The sequence below is a fragment of the Solanum stenotomum genome, chromosome 12 (genome assembly GCF_019186545.1).
Source record: "Solanum stenotomum isolate F172 chromosome 12, ASM1918654v1, whole genome shotgun sequence".
NCBI lineage: Eukaryota > Viridiplantae > Streptophyta > Magnoliopsida > Solanales > Solanaceae > Solanum > Solanum stenotomum.
The window spans coordinates 9,016,963-9,030,422 of NC_064293.1; the positions used below are offsets into that span (position 1 = coordinate 9,016,963).

Here is a 13,460-nt window from a genome sequence, read left to right on the forward strand (position 1 = left end):
CAAACATCATATCCTTTCCGGCAGAGGACATGCTCAACTACATTTCATCAACGCGAGTAGCTAGATCTTCAATGTATTTTGGTTTTATTCCCTGTAAGATATTAAAAAAAAAGTTCTCAGTGCATCCCTTGGATACACATTTCTATTGCAGAAGCTTCACTAAGCCTATCCTTGCAATTCAGGCTCGTGTTCTTCCATCGATTTATGAATTCTATGGCTAGTTCATCCTTCCTTTGGCGAGTATTCGTAAGTTCTACCATGCTCACAGTATGCCTCGTGCTATAGAATCGATTGAGAAACTCGTGCTCTAGTTGCTCCCAACTATCAATAGAATTGGGCTCAAGATCCGTATACCAATCAAAGGCATTTCTTTTTAGAAACCGGACAAACTGCTTGACAAGATAGTCTCCATATGTTCCAACATTATTACATGTCTCCACAAAGTGTGCAACATGTTGCTTCGGATTTCCTCTACCCTCAAATTGTTGAAATTTGGGAGGTTGATAACCAGCAGGTATTTTTAAGTTATCAATTCTTGCGGTGTATGGCTTGACATACATATGAGAAGACTTGGTGGAGACTTCATACTTATCTTTGATAGTGCCTTCAATGAACTCCTTCAAGCGATAGAGTGGGATCATTCCTTCAGAAGAAACTGGCATCTCATTAACAAGCGGTGCTTTCTTCGTAGGATCTCCAATCTCTTGAACTTCAACATATTTTTTGGGCGCATGACTTGCTTCTCCATCTAAAAGTCCTTCCATTCGATCCATCAACTTATTGATTCTAGACTCTTGGTGTTGTACATGCTTTGTCAATCCTTCAACCAACTTCGTCAGATTTGCGAGTTGTTCCTCAGAGGAAGAAACAACAACTACCATTATTTGCATGATCATTGGAGATGTAGGAGAGTAGCATGGATTGTTGCGTAAGTTGATCTTCAGCGGACTCACATTACGCGATGCACGTGGAGGTGACTCATTTGTTGAATCATAGCTCTCATTTGTGGTAGCGTTCTTGGAACCAGATTGCTCAAGGAGAGCCAATGTCTTCTTGATCTTTTCAGTAACACTACTTCTTCCTTCTAAAGCGTTTGTGAAGGAACTTGATATTTTTGGAGTCGTAGACCCAAAAACTGGAGTTGATGCGGATGACATTTGAAGTGTTTGTTGTCCTAGTGTAGCAGCCTTGCTTCTCGTAACAGCTCCGAAACTTCCAAAGGTAACACCCAAAATGCCTTCAACTTCAGTAGAGAACTTGGAGCTAGTGGCCTTAGAGGCAGTTGATCGAGAGTTATTCTTCATGGAAGTCATCTTGATATTCTTTGATGCTTGAAAAGTTGAGATGAGAGGTAGAGATTGTCCCACTGGGCGTGCCAAAATTTGTAGACAATAAAATTTTGTGGGACTCTACAAGACGTATTCAATTCGAATTGAGACTCTAGAAGGTGTGTTCAGTTTCAATTAGAATTTGTAGAGGCTACTCAACCCTAAATCCTAGTTTATGCCTATATAAAGGGTACTGAATTCTCTTAAAAGGCACCTCAAAAATTTCAAAAAGAGATCGAGATCTCGATATATTCCACAAAAGTCATGGAATATTCATATAGAGGTCAAATTTAAATCATCCTAGTTCGAGAAATATGCCACTAATGGCCCTCAAATCATGGATAAATCTTANGTAACACCCAAAATGCCTTCAACTTCAGTAGAGAACTTGGAGCTAGTGGCCTTAGAGGCAGTTGATCGAGAGTTATTCTTCATGGAAGTCATCTTGATATTCTTTGATGCTTGAAAAGTTGAGATGAGAGGTAGAGATTGTCCCACTGGGCGTGCCAAAATTTGTAGACAATAAAATTTTGTGGGACTCTACAAGACGTATTCAATTCGAATTGAGACTCTAGAAGGTGTGTTCAGTTTCAATTAGAATTCTTAGAAGCTACTCAACCCTAAATCCTAGTTTATGCCTATATAAAGGGTATTGAATTCTCTTAAAAGGCACCTCAAAAATTTCAAAAAAAGATCGAGATCTCGATATATTCCACAAAAGTCATGGAATATTCATATAGAGGTCAAATTTAAATCATCCTAGTTCGAGAAATATGCCACTAATGGCACTCAAATCATGGGAAATCTTATGAGAGTAGAATCAAGGGAGGAACATAATTGTACTCGCATTGATGAATAAAATATTATGCTTCTTCAGATTTTATTTGTCTGGTTTATTTATTTTCCATATATTTAAAATTTGTTGCAAACAAATTGTCACGCCCAGCGGGACCAAATCTGTCCTTCATTTCTTCTTTCATAAATCAAATCTGAAAATCTGAAGCTGCAAAGGTGGAAGAATGAGTATTTCAAGCCTCGTCTTTGACTTTCATCAAGTCTACACTCGACAAGCCTTGAAGCAAGGGGCATTTGTAGACATTGAAATTTTGTGGAACTCTACAAGACGTGTTCAATTCGAATTGAGACTCTAGATGGTATGTTCAGTTTCAATTAGAATTTTTGGAGGTTACTCAACCCTAAACCCTAATTCATGCCTATATAAAGAAAACTAAATTCTCTTAAAAGGCATCTCAAAAATTTCATAAAGAGATCGAAATCTCGAAAATTTCGTAAAGAGATCGAAATCTTGAATATTTCGCAAATTGATGGAATATTCATATAGAGGTCAAATCTAAATCATCTTAGTTCGAGAAATACGCCACTAACGGTCCTCGAATCATGGATAAATCTCAGGAGAGTAGAATCAAGGGAGGAACAGAATTGTACCCGCATTGATTTATCAATAAAATTCACGTTTCTTCAGATTTTATTTGTGTGGTTTATTTATTTTCCATATATTTAAAAATTTGTTGCAAACACCGTCATTTCAAAGTGGGAGGACTGACCAAAATAATTATCTACTCCATAACTTGGAGCAATATTCCTCTCTTGCTAAGGTAAACCGATACAAAATATAATAATAATAATAATAATAATAATAATAATAATACTAATAAGAATAATAAATCATATAAATTAATAAATAATTGACAAAATCAACAAATAATAATCGAAATATAACTATTGAGCATTACCGGTCACTTTCATTGATAGTTTTGTTCAAATCAAAATCATATCGACCGATAAGAATATTTTGATAATGAGTCATGTTAGGAAAATCAGTAGATTGAGTTATCGGAAATCCATCAAAGCTGTTATAATTTTCTAATCGGGGATGGACATTGACCGATAAAGGAGAACGTTGTTGACTAGTCTTAGGCTCTTTCCTAACATAGATTTCAAATATTGTTAACTTGATTTGATCTGCGTAGTCATTTGGAACCCTCAGAAAGTCGGTCAACGATTCGTCATTATAGATAATTCACTCTCCAAAATTTACTTGTCCTTGTGATAAAAATGAAGTAGGGTATTTTCCGACTATAATCAAATTATAATTAGTACTATTTATACTCATTCTTTTATAAATTGATGAAAAAAATTTATGATATCGGCCATTAATTGAATATTTAGCATTATGTTTGGGAGGACAATTATAATAAATGGTATTTTCGTCATGTATAATTTCGCCATCCCAATAAATCAAAATTCTAACTTTTGGTTGAGAAGACATTTTTTTTAGATTGAAATGAAGAAAGATAGAAGACTACAGATGTTGAAGGTGTTATGTTTGAACGTCCTTAAATAGAGCTTGGAGGAGTTTTCAAAATAAAAAAAATAAAAATACATAATGTAATAATTTTTTCCGTTTTTATGATATGTCAAATCAATATAATTGTATGACAAACACTACAAAAGCTTTATAAAGAGATACAATTCAATGCAAAACGTGAAAAATATTCCTCTTTGTAAAACAAATATTTTTCTTTCACTTTACAAAATGTAAGAAAAACTTACACTTTACTTTACAAAGTGTAAGAAATAGTTCCGTTTTACAAGATGTAAAAAATAGTTCCGTTATGTATTAAAATATACACGTTATGAGACTAACGAAAAACGTTTGAAATATTGCATAAAACGGAATATTTTCTTCCACTAAGCTTAATTTAGTTACTTACTAGAATAGTGACTTATTTTGATCACTTTTATTTTTTTGTGGCTTATTTAGCTTCCGGACTCTGCTTGTTCACCCATTAATCCGACGTAACCTCGTATATTTATATATATATATATATATAAAACATTATAAGATAGATATATTAAGACATCAACATCAAGTGATCAAAAAGCTTGATAGGTACTTTGATTCAATTGTTGACCTGAAGGTCTCCCTAGGGAGATGAGCTACGCTTCAAAATTCAAATGTTTTCTTCTAATTCTCTAATACAATTTTTATTCCTTTTCCTCCATTTATACTTTATTTATTTACTTTAAGTTTAGTTTTACTTTTTTTTTTATATTTATGTAATTTCTTGAAATAAAAAAAAAATTGTCTGGCTAAAAAATCTCTCAAGATAATTCATTTTTTTCTAAGAAATGAAAGAGTTTCTTAAGTTCATCATTTTGATAGTTATGCACTTAAACAATTATATTATGCAATTTATAGTAATTTTATATTAAGAAAAGCAAGCATCCATAAACTTAAAATAATAGATCCGTCACTAATTAAATAATTAAAATTAAGAAAAGAATAAAAGAAATTAATAGAAGTGCAATCACTAAAAGAATTATGACCTAGATATTTTATTAATAAGAATAATTTTTTATTATTATGAACCATAGTTATCATCATGTCGTGAACCTTATTTCTACATTAGTAAACAACTATCATAATTTAATTACCTTTTAGAATTTTACAATATAATATAATGCAGTTGCTCCTCTAAAACGTTTCCTTGTATACTAATCTTCGCATAAAAAAAAGTGATGCAGAAATTTTTGTACCTAATGCTTTAACGCGTAGACTTTTCTCCAGAAAAAAACGTGGCGGTGCCATTGCAGCACAAATCTTGAAATTGTCCATTCCTCAAACCCCAAAAAAAGTGACAAAGGAACAAGAGTTGTTTGAGCTGAATCAAGAATGGATCTGCCAGCAGAAGAGCTTCAATTCTTGACTATACCTGATATTTTTCAAGAATCAATCTCCATACCTAAGAGATCTCCAAAAACATTCTACCTAATTACCCTTACTTTAGTATTTCCTTTATCTTTTGCAATCTTGGCTCATTCTTTGTTCACTCATCCAATCATTACTCAGCTTCAACAAAACCCAAATTCATCTCATGCTTCTCAATGGACAAAGCTCATTGTTTTTCAGTTTTTTTACCTGCTTTTCTTGTTTGCTTTCTCTTTGCTTTCAACTGCTGCTGTTGTTTTCACTGTAGCATCAATTTACACTGCAAAGCCTGTCTCTTTTTCATCTACCTTAGCTGCAATTCCCAGTGTTTTCAAGAGGCTTTTCATTACCTTCATATGGGTTTCTCTTTCTATGTTGGCTTATAACACTGTTTTCTTGATTTTTCTTGTGCTTCTCATTGTAGCAGCAGATACCCAGAATGTGGTTTTGTTCCTTTTCTCCTTTTTGGTTGTCTTTATACTCTTTCTTGTAGTTCATGTTTACTTCAGTGCATTGTGGCATTTGGCCAGTGTGGTGTCTGTTCTTGAGCCTATTTATGGTATAGGAGCTATGAAGAAGAGCTATCACTTGTTGAAAGGGAAGACAGGAATGGCATTTTTCTTTGTTTTTGGATATTTGTCTATTTGTGGGGTAATTAATGGGTTTTTTGGGTCTGTTGTGGTGCATGGAGGTGAAAGTTATGGTGTGATTTCAAGGATTTTGATTGGTGGGTTCTTGGTTGGAGTATTGGTGATTGTGAATCTTGTGGGGCTTTTGATGCAAAGTGTGTTTTACTATGTTTGCAAGAGCTACCATCATCAAGGGATAGATAAGACTGCTCTCTATGATCATCTTGGTGGATACCTTGGGGAGTATGTGCCTCTGAAAAGCAGCGTGCAGATGGAGAACTTAGAAGGCGGTCCCTTGACGCCATGATGGTGAGAAAGGCTGAATCCTTGTGCTTTCATTCGAATTTGTTGCATGATATATTGGCAAGAGGAATCGTAAAGACATTAACTTTGAATTAGGTTGTTGTGTTTTGGCACTTGAATTTGTTTGTATACATAATAAGTAACTTTGCTCTTTGTGCTTTCTTGATAAATTCCATTAATATGCACCAATAGTGTTTATAACAAAGCTCTGTGTTCTTTGTACATGTTAAAATATATCTATTGATAATTGTTATGCTATGTGATTGTTCGCCACCAGAGGTGGACAAATATCATATACTGCGTATGACTGCTCCGCTGTTGTTTATAGAAAGAAAGTTATACCATTGTTCATTGTATCAATTGAGATAAATTCGTCCAACTTTGTCTCTTATGTTGTACTCAACTTGTCAAATCTTCTCTTTGTTTTCCTGTGCTTATATCTCCTCAGAATCCCAGTGGAGATCGAAATTTAAGTTGTTAACTAAGCTGAGTGATTTAAATAGATACAGAAATAATAAGGGTTTGGCCTACCTGTAATAACTGAGTTGGTACTTTTTCTATTTCAGCCTCACCAAACCTCTGCATTGCCGTAGAACTGATTCCTTTTTTTCCCCTCAAGGATTGGAATGGTACTCTTCTATGATAGTCTAACTAGCTTCACTCCTTTTTGTGGGGCAGTTTACTTGAAAAACAAATAAAAGAAAAGGCGAGGAATCGCCTCATTGGACAGAAAAGCTTACACTTCATTGTGTGTGTCTTTTGTTAGGAAATTGGTGGGGAGAAGAGAGGGGGAAATGCTCAACCTTCACCGTATTATATTAAGTGTGTAAGTGAAGGAACTGTCTTGGACTCAGTTTTGTGAAATATTCTTTTAACGGTAATATGCTAACAAAATATTTTCTTTGCTTCTGGTTATGCAGAACTTCAGTTTAATTTAGTGTACACCACTTAAACTAGTGAAATAGTTTTGCTAGGAAGTCTCACAGCATTATGTGTACTCACTTAAAGCGGCTATCCATGATTTAGTCTTTCCTCCTTTCTCCTTTTCACTGGATATTAGTCTTTTGGGATAATGGTCAAAATACACTTGAACTATCACTTTTTTCGCGAATTTTACATCCCATCTATCAACTATTTCCTTTTCCTATCTAAACTATCACCATCTATGTATTAAAACACACCTAGTTGAGTAGGTGGTGATAGTTCAGGTAGGAAAAGGGAACAATTGAAAGTTGCAGCTACTAGAAAATATTGAACAATTATATTGAGATGGAGTGGGTAAGTGGGTGGGGGTTGAAATCTGAGCTACTTCGATGGAGTGATGTCCTTGGGTTACCTCCACATAGCCTCCAATGTCTGGATGGTCCTCTTTGACTGGCCATAGGTCTGAGGACAAAATGTTGTGCTAAGTACTCTGCTACTGAAAGCCTTTTAGATGCCCTGCCACAAGGCTAAAGTGAACCCTGGATATTTGATTGATACTATGGATGATGGTATCCTGTGTAGGCGTACTATCTCATTATGGAACAGTATCTCAGTATGTATATGTTGGGTAGGTCTAAGAAACTCAGAGATGTCACAAACCCAAATTGGAAAAAAGATATATATAATGTCTTTTTGGCATAACATGGTAGTTGTAGATGAAGCTGAAAAGTTTTCTTGATTTCTTAACTGCCCTAGAGGAGTAGCAAAGGTAGGGGTGGACGTTAGGTCGTTCAAATTGGATATGTAAATTTCAGTTTGGATTTTCCGGTTCTCAGGGTGAGAAATTACAATCCAAATAAACTCGAATTGGATTCGATTTTTTTAAGTTCGGTTTTGGATTAAATGGTTTGGATGTTTTTGACTTTTCAGTTTCGACTTTAGAGCCTTTGGGGCAGGCCATAACAATTAACAACCTCAATTCGCCTAATAGTTTGCTCTTTATAATGTATAACTTTCTACCGTTAACAAGGATGGAGGCCACCCTGCAGTCCATGCCATGTAATTCCATATTGAACTTAATATTATAATAGGTATGGCCGTAGGTATTAATCTAATATCTATTTTTTTTTTGATAACAAGGGAAACCCGCAGCTGCTACCCTTTTGGTGCGCACAGGGTAAAACCCCGCTCCTATGCAATAGCTCGCAAACCACATAGGAGAGGTAACCCACACTAGGCAAGCCCGGTGCGACGAGCTCGACCCAGAAAGCAAACCCCTTGCTTTCGCTGGCAAGAGGTTTCGAACTTGAGATCTCCAACATGAAAGTCCCAAGCCCCCAAACCACTGGGCCACCCCGAAGGGTATTAATCTAATATCTATTGGATCTTTGGAAATTGGATTTAATAGTATTGGACACATTTGATATGGGTAGGGCTGAATATAATGTATAAAATTTTTGGTTGGATATCCAAAATTCCGTAGTACTAAATCCGATATCCAATCCATAATCCAAAAATTCAAACTAAATATCCAAAATGTTCGGACTGTGGGTTGACCCAAACTAAGCCCACCTCTAAGCAAGTGTTCTGCATATACAATAATTCTTAGTTCTATGTTGTGTTGATAAAATTGTTTATTTAGATGCAAAGGGCAGTGGCTTTCGACATAGAAAAAGAACATCCAGTGGCAATTAAAATCAGAGACTAAAGTTCAATTTTACTTTGAGAAATTAAAGCGCACTGGAATAACATGATTGTAGTACAATTTGAGATTTCCTTCAGGAGCTACTAGTCCAATATTGACAATTTGAATTACGTGATCATACTACAATTGGATTTCCTTCAAAAGGAAACTAGATATCCATTTTGTGAAGTAGCTTGAACAGTTTAGTTACTTAGCTCCACAGTTCTAATTGGCTGTGAGCATGTCAATGGACCTTTAGTTATGTCGGGTAATAATCATAATATAGTTTTGGAAGATACACTCATGATGAAGCTAGCTTAAAGAACAAGAAGTAGCTTGTAAGAGGATTCGGAAAGACTTGCAAGAAAAAAGGATTCTAGGAGGAATATAGCCTTCTTTACATCAAACCTTAGCTAACAGAAATATCTATTACGAGCTCATTTGGATTTGGCTTATTTTAAGTGCTTTTAAGCTAAAATAGCTTTTAAGCATTTTTGGAGTGTTTGGGTAAGTTTAAAAAAAGGTGCTCATAAGCACTTAGTTTTAAAGCTAAAATACTAAACATAAGCCAAAAATGAAAAACCAATCCAAACAGGCTCTAACTCAGAACCCGGCAGTTACTGCCACTGCAGATGCTCGCTCCTGTTAATTCTTGTGCATTTTCCTGGTATTTGGACGTGGATCTTGCTGTTGGGTTGGCCTCCTGGATTGTCAATGTTTTCTGGTCAAGCCTTCTACTTATAATGAAACAGTTATCAATCCTGCAATACATAGATCCAGAAAGTCTTTATTCTCTTTTGGATAGTGGTTCTATTTCAATGTCTTTAGATTCAGTGAAATCCTGTAGGGGTACATTTTGGACATTGATTGAAGTTCTTTCAGCATGTTCAACATATACAATATGCTACTATATAGTGTGGTTGGTCCTGGAGGCATTGTACATCGTACCGTATGCAACAATAAGTCTAATATGTCCATGGAGCACTTAGTTTCTCTTGAGAACTTGTTTTGGCTCATAGAGTGAGAAGTTCGCACTTGTGTTTCTCTGTGATTTGATTTCCACATGGTTACCGTCCATTTTGTTGTTTCTCCTTGATGAACTTGCATGTAATTAGCCTGACACATTTAGTTCAGCTGGATGTGGGTAACATGACATGAGAAAGGAGATATATGTTGGCATCATCATTATGCATAGGTAAGTTTGCAATGGCAAGGATAACAAAATTTCAAGTCAGTAGCCACCTGATGTCCTTTGTTTAGGACATCTTCCAAGCAACCTGCTGGCGAAGACTGTCCGTCTTACATAAGCATGGAAATGATGAGGAGTGCCTCACTGCTAAGAATTGAAAGTTCTTAAAAAAGGTATCTTTGTTTAGGGGAAGACGGGGTGGTGTTGTGAAAAAGTATCTTGGCATATAAAAGTAAGTTAGTTATAGATTCAGAGAAGTCGTGTGATAGCTAAATAAAATGCTTAAACTGGCGGAAATTTGAACCATCCATTTGATGGATGATTATTTGGAATGAACAATGTTTTTTGCGCAATTTTAAGTTACGTGAACATGTCTTTCACTCTCCTATATGGGTTCTTCATTGTTTTAAAAGGCATTAATAAGTTTTCTGCAACTTGTTAATGTTTTTCTGCTAATTTTATTTTGCCTATGGATCTTGTGTGAGATTTCTTCTGTAAAAGTGTAGTTGAAATAGTGTTTCTTGAAGTTTGTATATTGTTATAACAGGTGAAGGATCTATGCAGATAACAAAATTGTGGCAGAGCTTTGAAGATTGCCTTGATTATCAGACAGACTATAGGCCTTTTTCTATCCTATATGTTGAAATTCATTCTCTTTTGTGATAAAAATTACAGAAACTTTCATCAGTTTAGTTTACTATTCATTAGTCTTTAGTTTTTGGGTTCAAAAAGTACATACTAATTAAGCTTGTTTAATTTGAATCACTTAACTATAGTCTATTAAATTTACTATTTGAGTCTTGCTTTGTGTTTACACTAACATAGGCAGGCATCCAGAATAGTATATAAATATTCACAAGGATAAAAAAAAAGAAAGAACTTCATTCTGTGATTCACCATATACAAGTCTATTCAGAAATGATTAGAAGCTGATTTATACCAAAATGGAGTGAGAGAGACATCGCTTACTATAGAAAGAAAATCCATGATTGTATAATTTTACCTGCTCTATCGAGGTAAGGTGTGCATACACTATCCTTTCTGGATTTCACTTTATACTGAGTATGTTGTTGTATAAGTACTACTCATGTTTGAAATAATCCAGGGAAGTTACGAAGTCAACTAGTTTATCAATATGCTCAAAGTATATGCAACATATACATTATAGGTATGCAAATTAAATGTATAATATATGTATATTCAGTATAAGATCTATACTATTTATATATTTTGTATATACTTTATAAATTAGATGATGGAATGATTTGTAATCATCCCCAATCCCCATCATGAATATTTACATAATTAATCATAATTTAAGGTTTCATCACTTGGACAATGAAGAATAATGCAATGTTTGAGTATTCCATATCTAATTTGATTCCATGTTAAGTCCTCTACCTGCTTGCTAGCCTTAGGTCAACTCTCTGCTGTCCGCTCTTACGGGAACAATTTTATGAGTTTTAAATTTTGGAACGAGGACTTCACCTTCTAATAATAAAATTTTAAATTTAATGTTTGCTTGATAATTTTTGGGATAAGGGTTTGAAAAATACCTCAACTTTGGTCGGATTTGCTGTTGCGATACTTAACTTTCATGAGGATCTATTACCTCCCTATACTATTAAATACCATATTTTAAACATATATATTTGCCCATGTGGACATAAAAAATAATGCAAAATTATAAATAGTAATGTGTCCACGTGGGCACATATATACCTATGCGCGTTGCGTGTGTAGCCTATGTCAATAAGTATAAATTTTTTTAAAAAAATAAAGTTACATCTATTAATAACAAATTTGTGCTATAAAACAAAATAAAAGTTTGTTATATTTTTTATATCCACAAGCATGATGTTTGATCTCAAAGTTGTAAAAGAACAGAGAATGACAATGTTAAATTATAAAGCTTATTATATTGAAGGACCTTGAATATACTTTTCAAATTGTTTTAATTTATACACAAACAACAAAAACAAAAATAATGACATATCTATATATAGTACCACAAAGCGGGATGATTTTATTATTTTAAAGTGTTTAAATAAATCCCTAGAGTAGTCCAACAAAGTATTCTAAATAAGAAATTTATATGTTTTCGTAAATTACAAATGTCACTTATATTGTATATGTATATATAGCATTCAAGAGCTAGCTTTACAAATGTAAAGGTTTCTCAATGCAAATTCATTGCGAATTCTTATAAAATAGTAAGATTTAAATCCCAAAGACATACTATAACTTTTTTTAATTAATTAAATTAATATGAATGGTTCTCATATTTGTATTTCTTTTAAGTTCAACCTTTTAAATCTTTGTTAGAATGAGTATTGATATTTTAGCATAAAAATTGTTGTTAGAGCAGTGTTAAACAAAAATTTAAAAAGTCTTTCAATTTTTTGGTGAGTTTTTAGTACGCAATTCAGCTTTATAAGTAGCAATTTCCCATTTTTAAAACCACCTCTGTGAATGAAAAATGCACAACTCATTTATATTGTCAAACTGGGAAGAAAACAACTAAAATAAAGAACCTGATAACAATAAATGGTAAAACTAATCTTAGTGATACAACGTGAGAATATGTAAGACCACCTTTATGGACATCTATTAGTATTATTTATTATAGTAAATTGTTCTCTAACTGCATCACATTGATTACAACATATATTCATAATTGGATACTTTTAAGATTATGTAAATTCTATAACCCTTTATTCCTACATAATTACTATTCCATAATATTAATTATCTAAATATTATTACTAATTAGAAAGTATATGCAAAGATTCTTTGAATTAGGAAAAATCTAATTCTAAAATTAAAAAAAATATCATGATAATTTGATTCAAAAGGGATGAATTATACATCGATAAATAAAGAATACATGTCATTGTTTTGTAAATAATAAAATAAAATAGAGATGAAAAAAAGAGAAAGGCAATCTTAAAATTAAATAACAATTACCTGGAGATTCAAAAGGGAAGAAAGAATGTGATCATGATAAACATGAACTTCACAGTATTCGTATACGTACAGACTAAAAAATTCTCTCATTGTTAAGTTATTTTACCTTGTCTGATATTCAATTTGATATATGAAAAATGTGTTTCATGTACACAATAAATTTAATCTTATTTGTGCTTGTGTACGACAATTCCTTTTATATGACTGGAAAAGCAATTCCTTCAAATAACCTCTAACCTTTATTTCTAGTACTAGATTTATAGCACGGGCCCAATAACATAAATGGTATGTTTTGGGGCTAATAACGAAGTTTTTGAAGCGATTGTTTGCGTGGATAAAGGAATAAGTTTTTTTATCACAAACCTGTACTTTCTTTGACGCTATTCAAGGCACAATAAGACTACCCACATACAGCATTTTTGAACAATTTTATGTTGTCAATTATCACGATTTAATTTTAAGAATCAGTCAATTTTTTTTTCTATTTTTTTAATAAATATTTTAAGTTGTCAATTATCACGATTAATTGTATTTTATACATAATTTTTAACGATAGATTAATTTCAAGAATCAATCGAATTTTTTTAAATGTATTTATTTTTGAAATATTTTATGTTGTCAATTATCATGATTTATAGTATTTTTACGATAGATTAACTTCAAGAATCAATGGAATTTTTTGTATCTTTTTCAAAACATATTT

The 13,460-nt window shown here is 33.2% G+C and overlaps 2 protein-coding genes across 7 annotated transcripts in view; both read left to right on the forward strand.

Moving 5' to 3' along the window:
- Positions 1 to 13,460, forward strand: part of LOC125846928 (urease accessory protein D) — a 586,865-nt gene that overhangs the window by 374,778 nt on the left and 198,627 nt on the right. The gene's annotated exons all lie outside the window — the stretch shown is intronic.
- LOC125846925 (uncharacterized) lies at positions 4,845 to 10,503 on the forward strand. Of its 5 annotated transcripts, none has more exons than XM_049526620.1 (2): positions 4,845 to 5,999; positions 10,338 to 10,503. In XM_049526620.1, exon 1 carries the CDS (start codon positions 5,026 to 5,028, stop codon positions 5,995 to 5,997), a length of 972 nt encoding a protein of 323 aa, XP_049382577.1. In that variant the 5' UTR covers positions 4,845 to 5,025; the 3' UTR covers positions 5,998 to 5,999; positions 10,338 to 10,503. The 5 variants fall into 5 exon arrangements, with proteins under 5 accessions (XP_049382577.1, XP_049382578.1, XP_049382580.1 ...); XM_049526621.1 differs by lacking the exon at positions 10,338 to 10,503 and adding an exon at positions 10,318 to 10,333; XM_049526623.1 differs by lacking the exon at positions 10,338 to 10,503 and adding an exon at positions 9,736 to 9,752.

Bases quoted from the DNA above. Each gene is read 5' to 3' on its own strand.
- LOC125846925 (XM_049526620.1), top strand. From the start codon at position 5,026: ATGGATCTGCCAGCAGAAGAGCTTCAATTCTTGACTATACCTGATATT.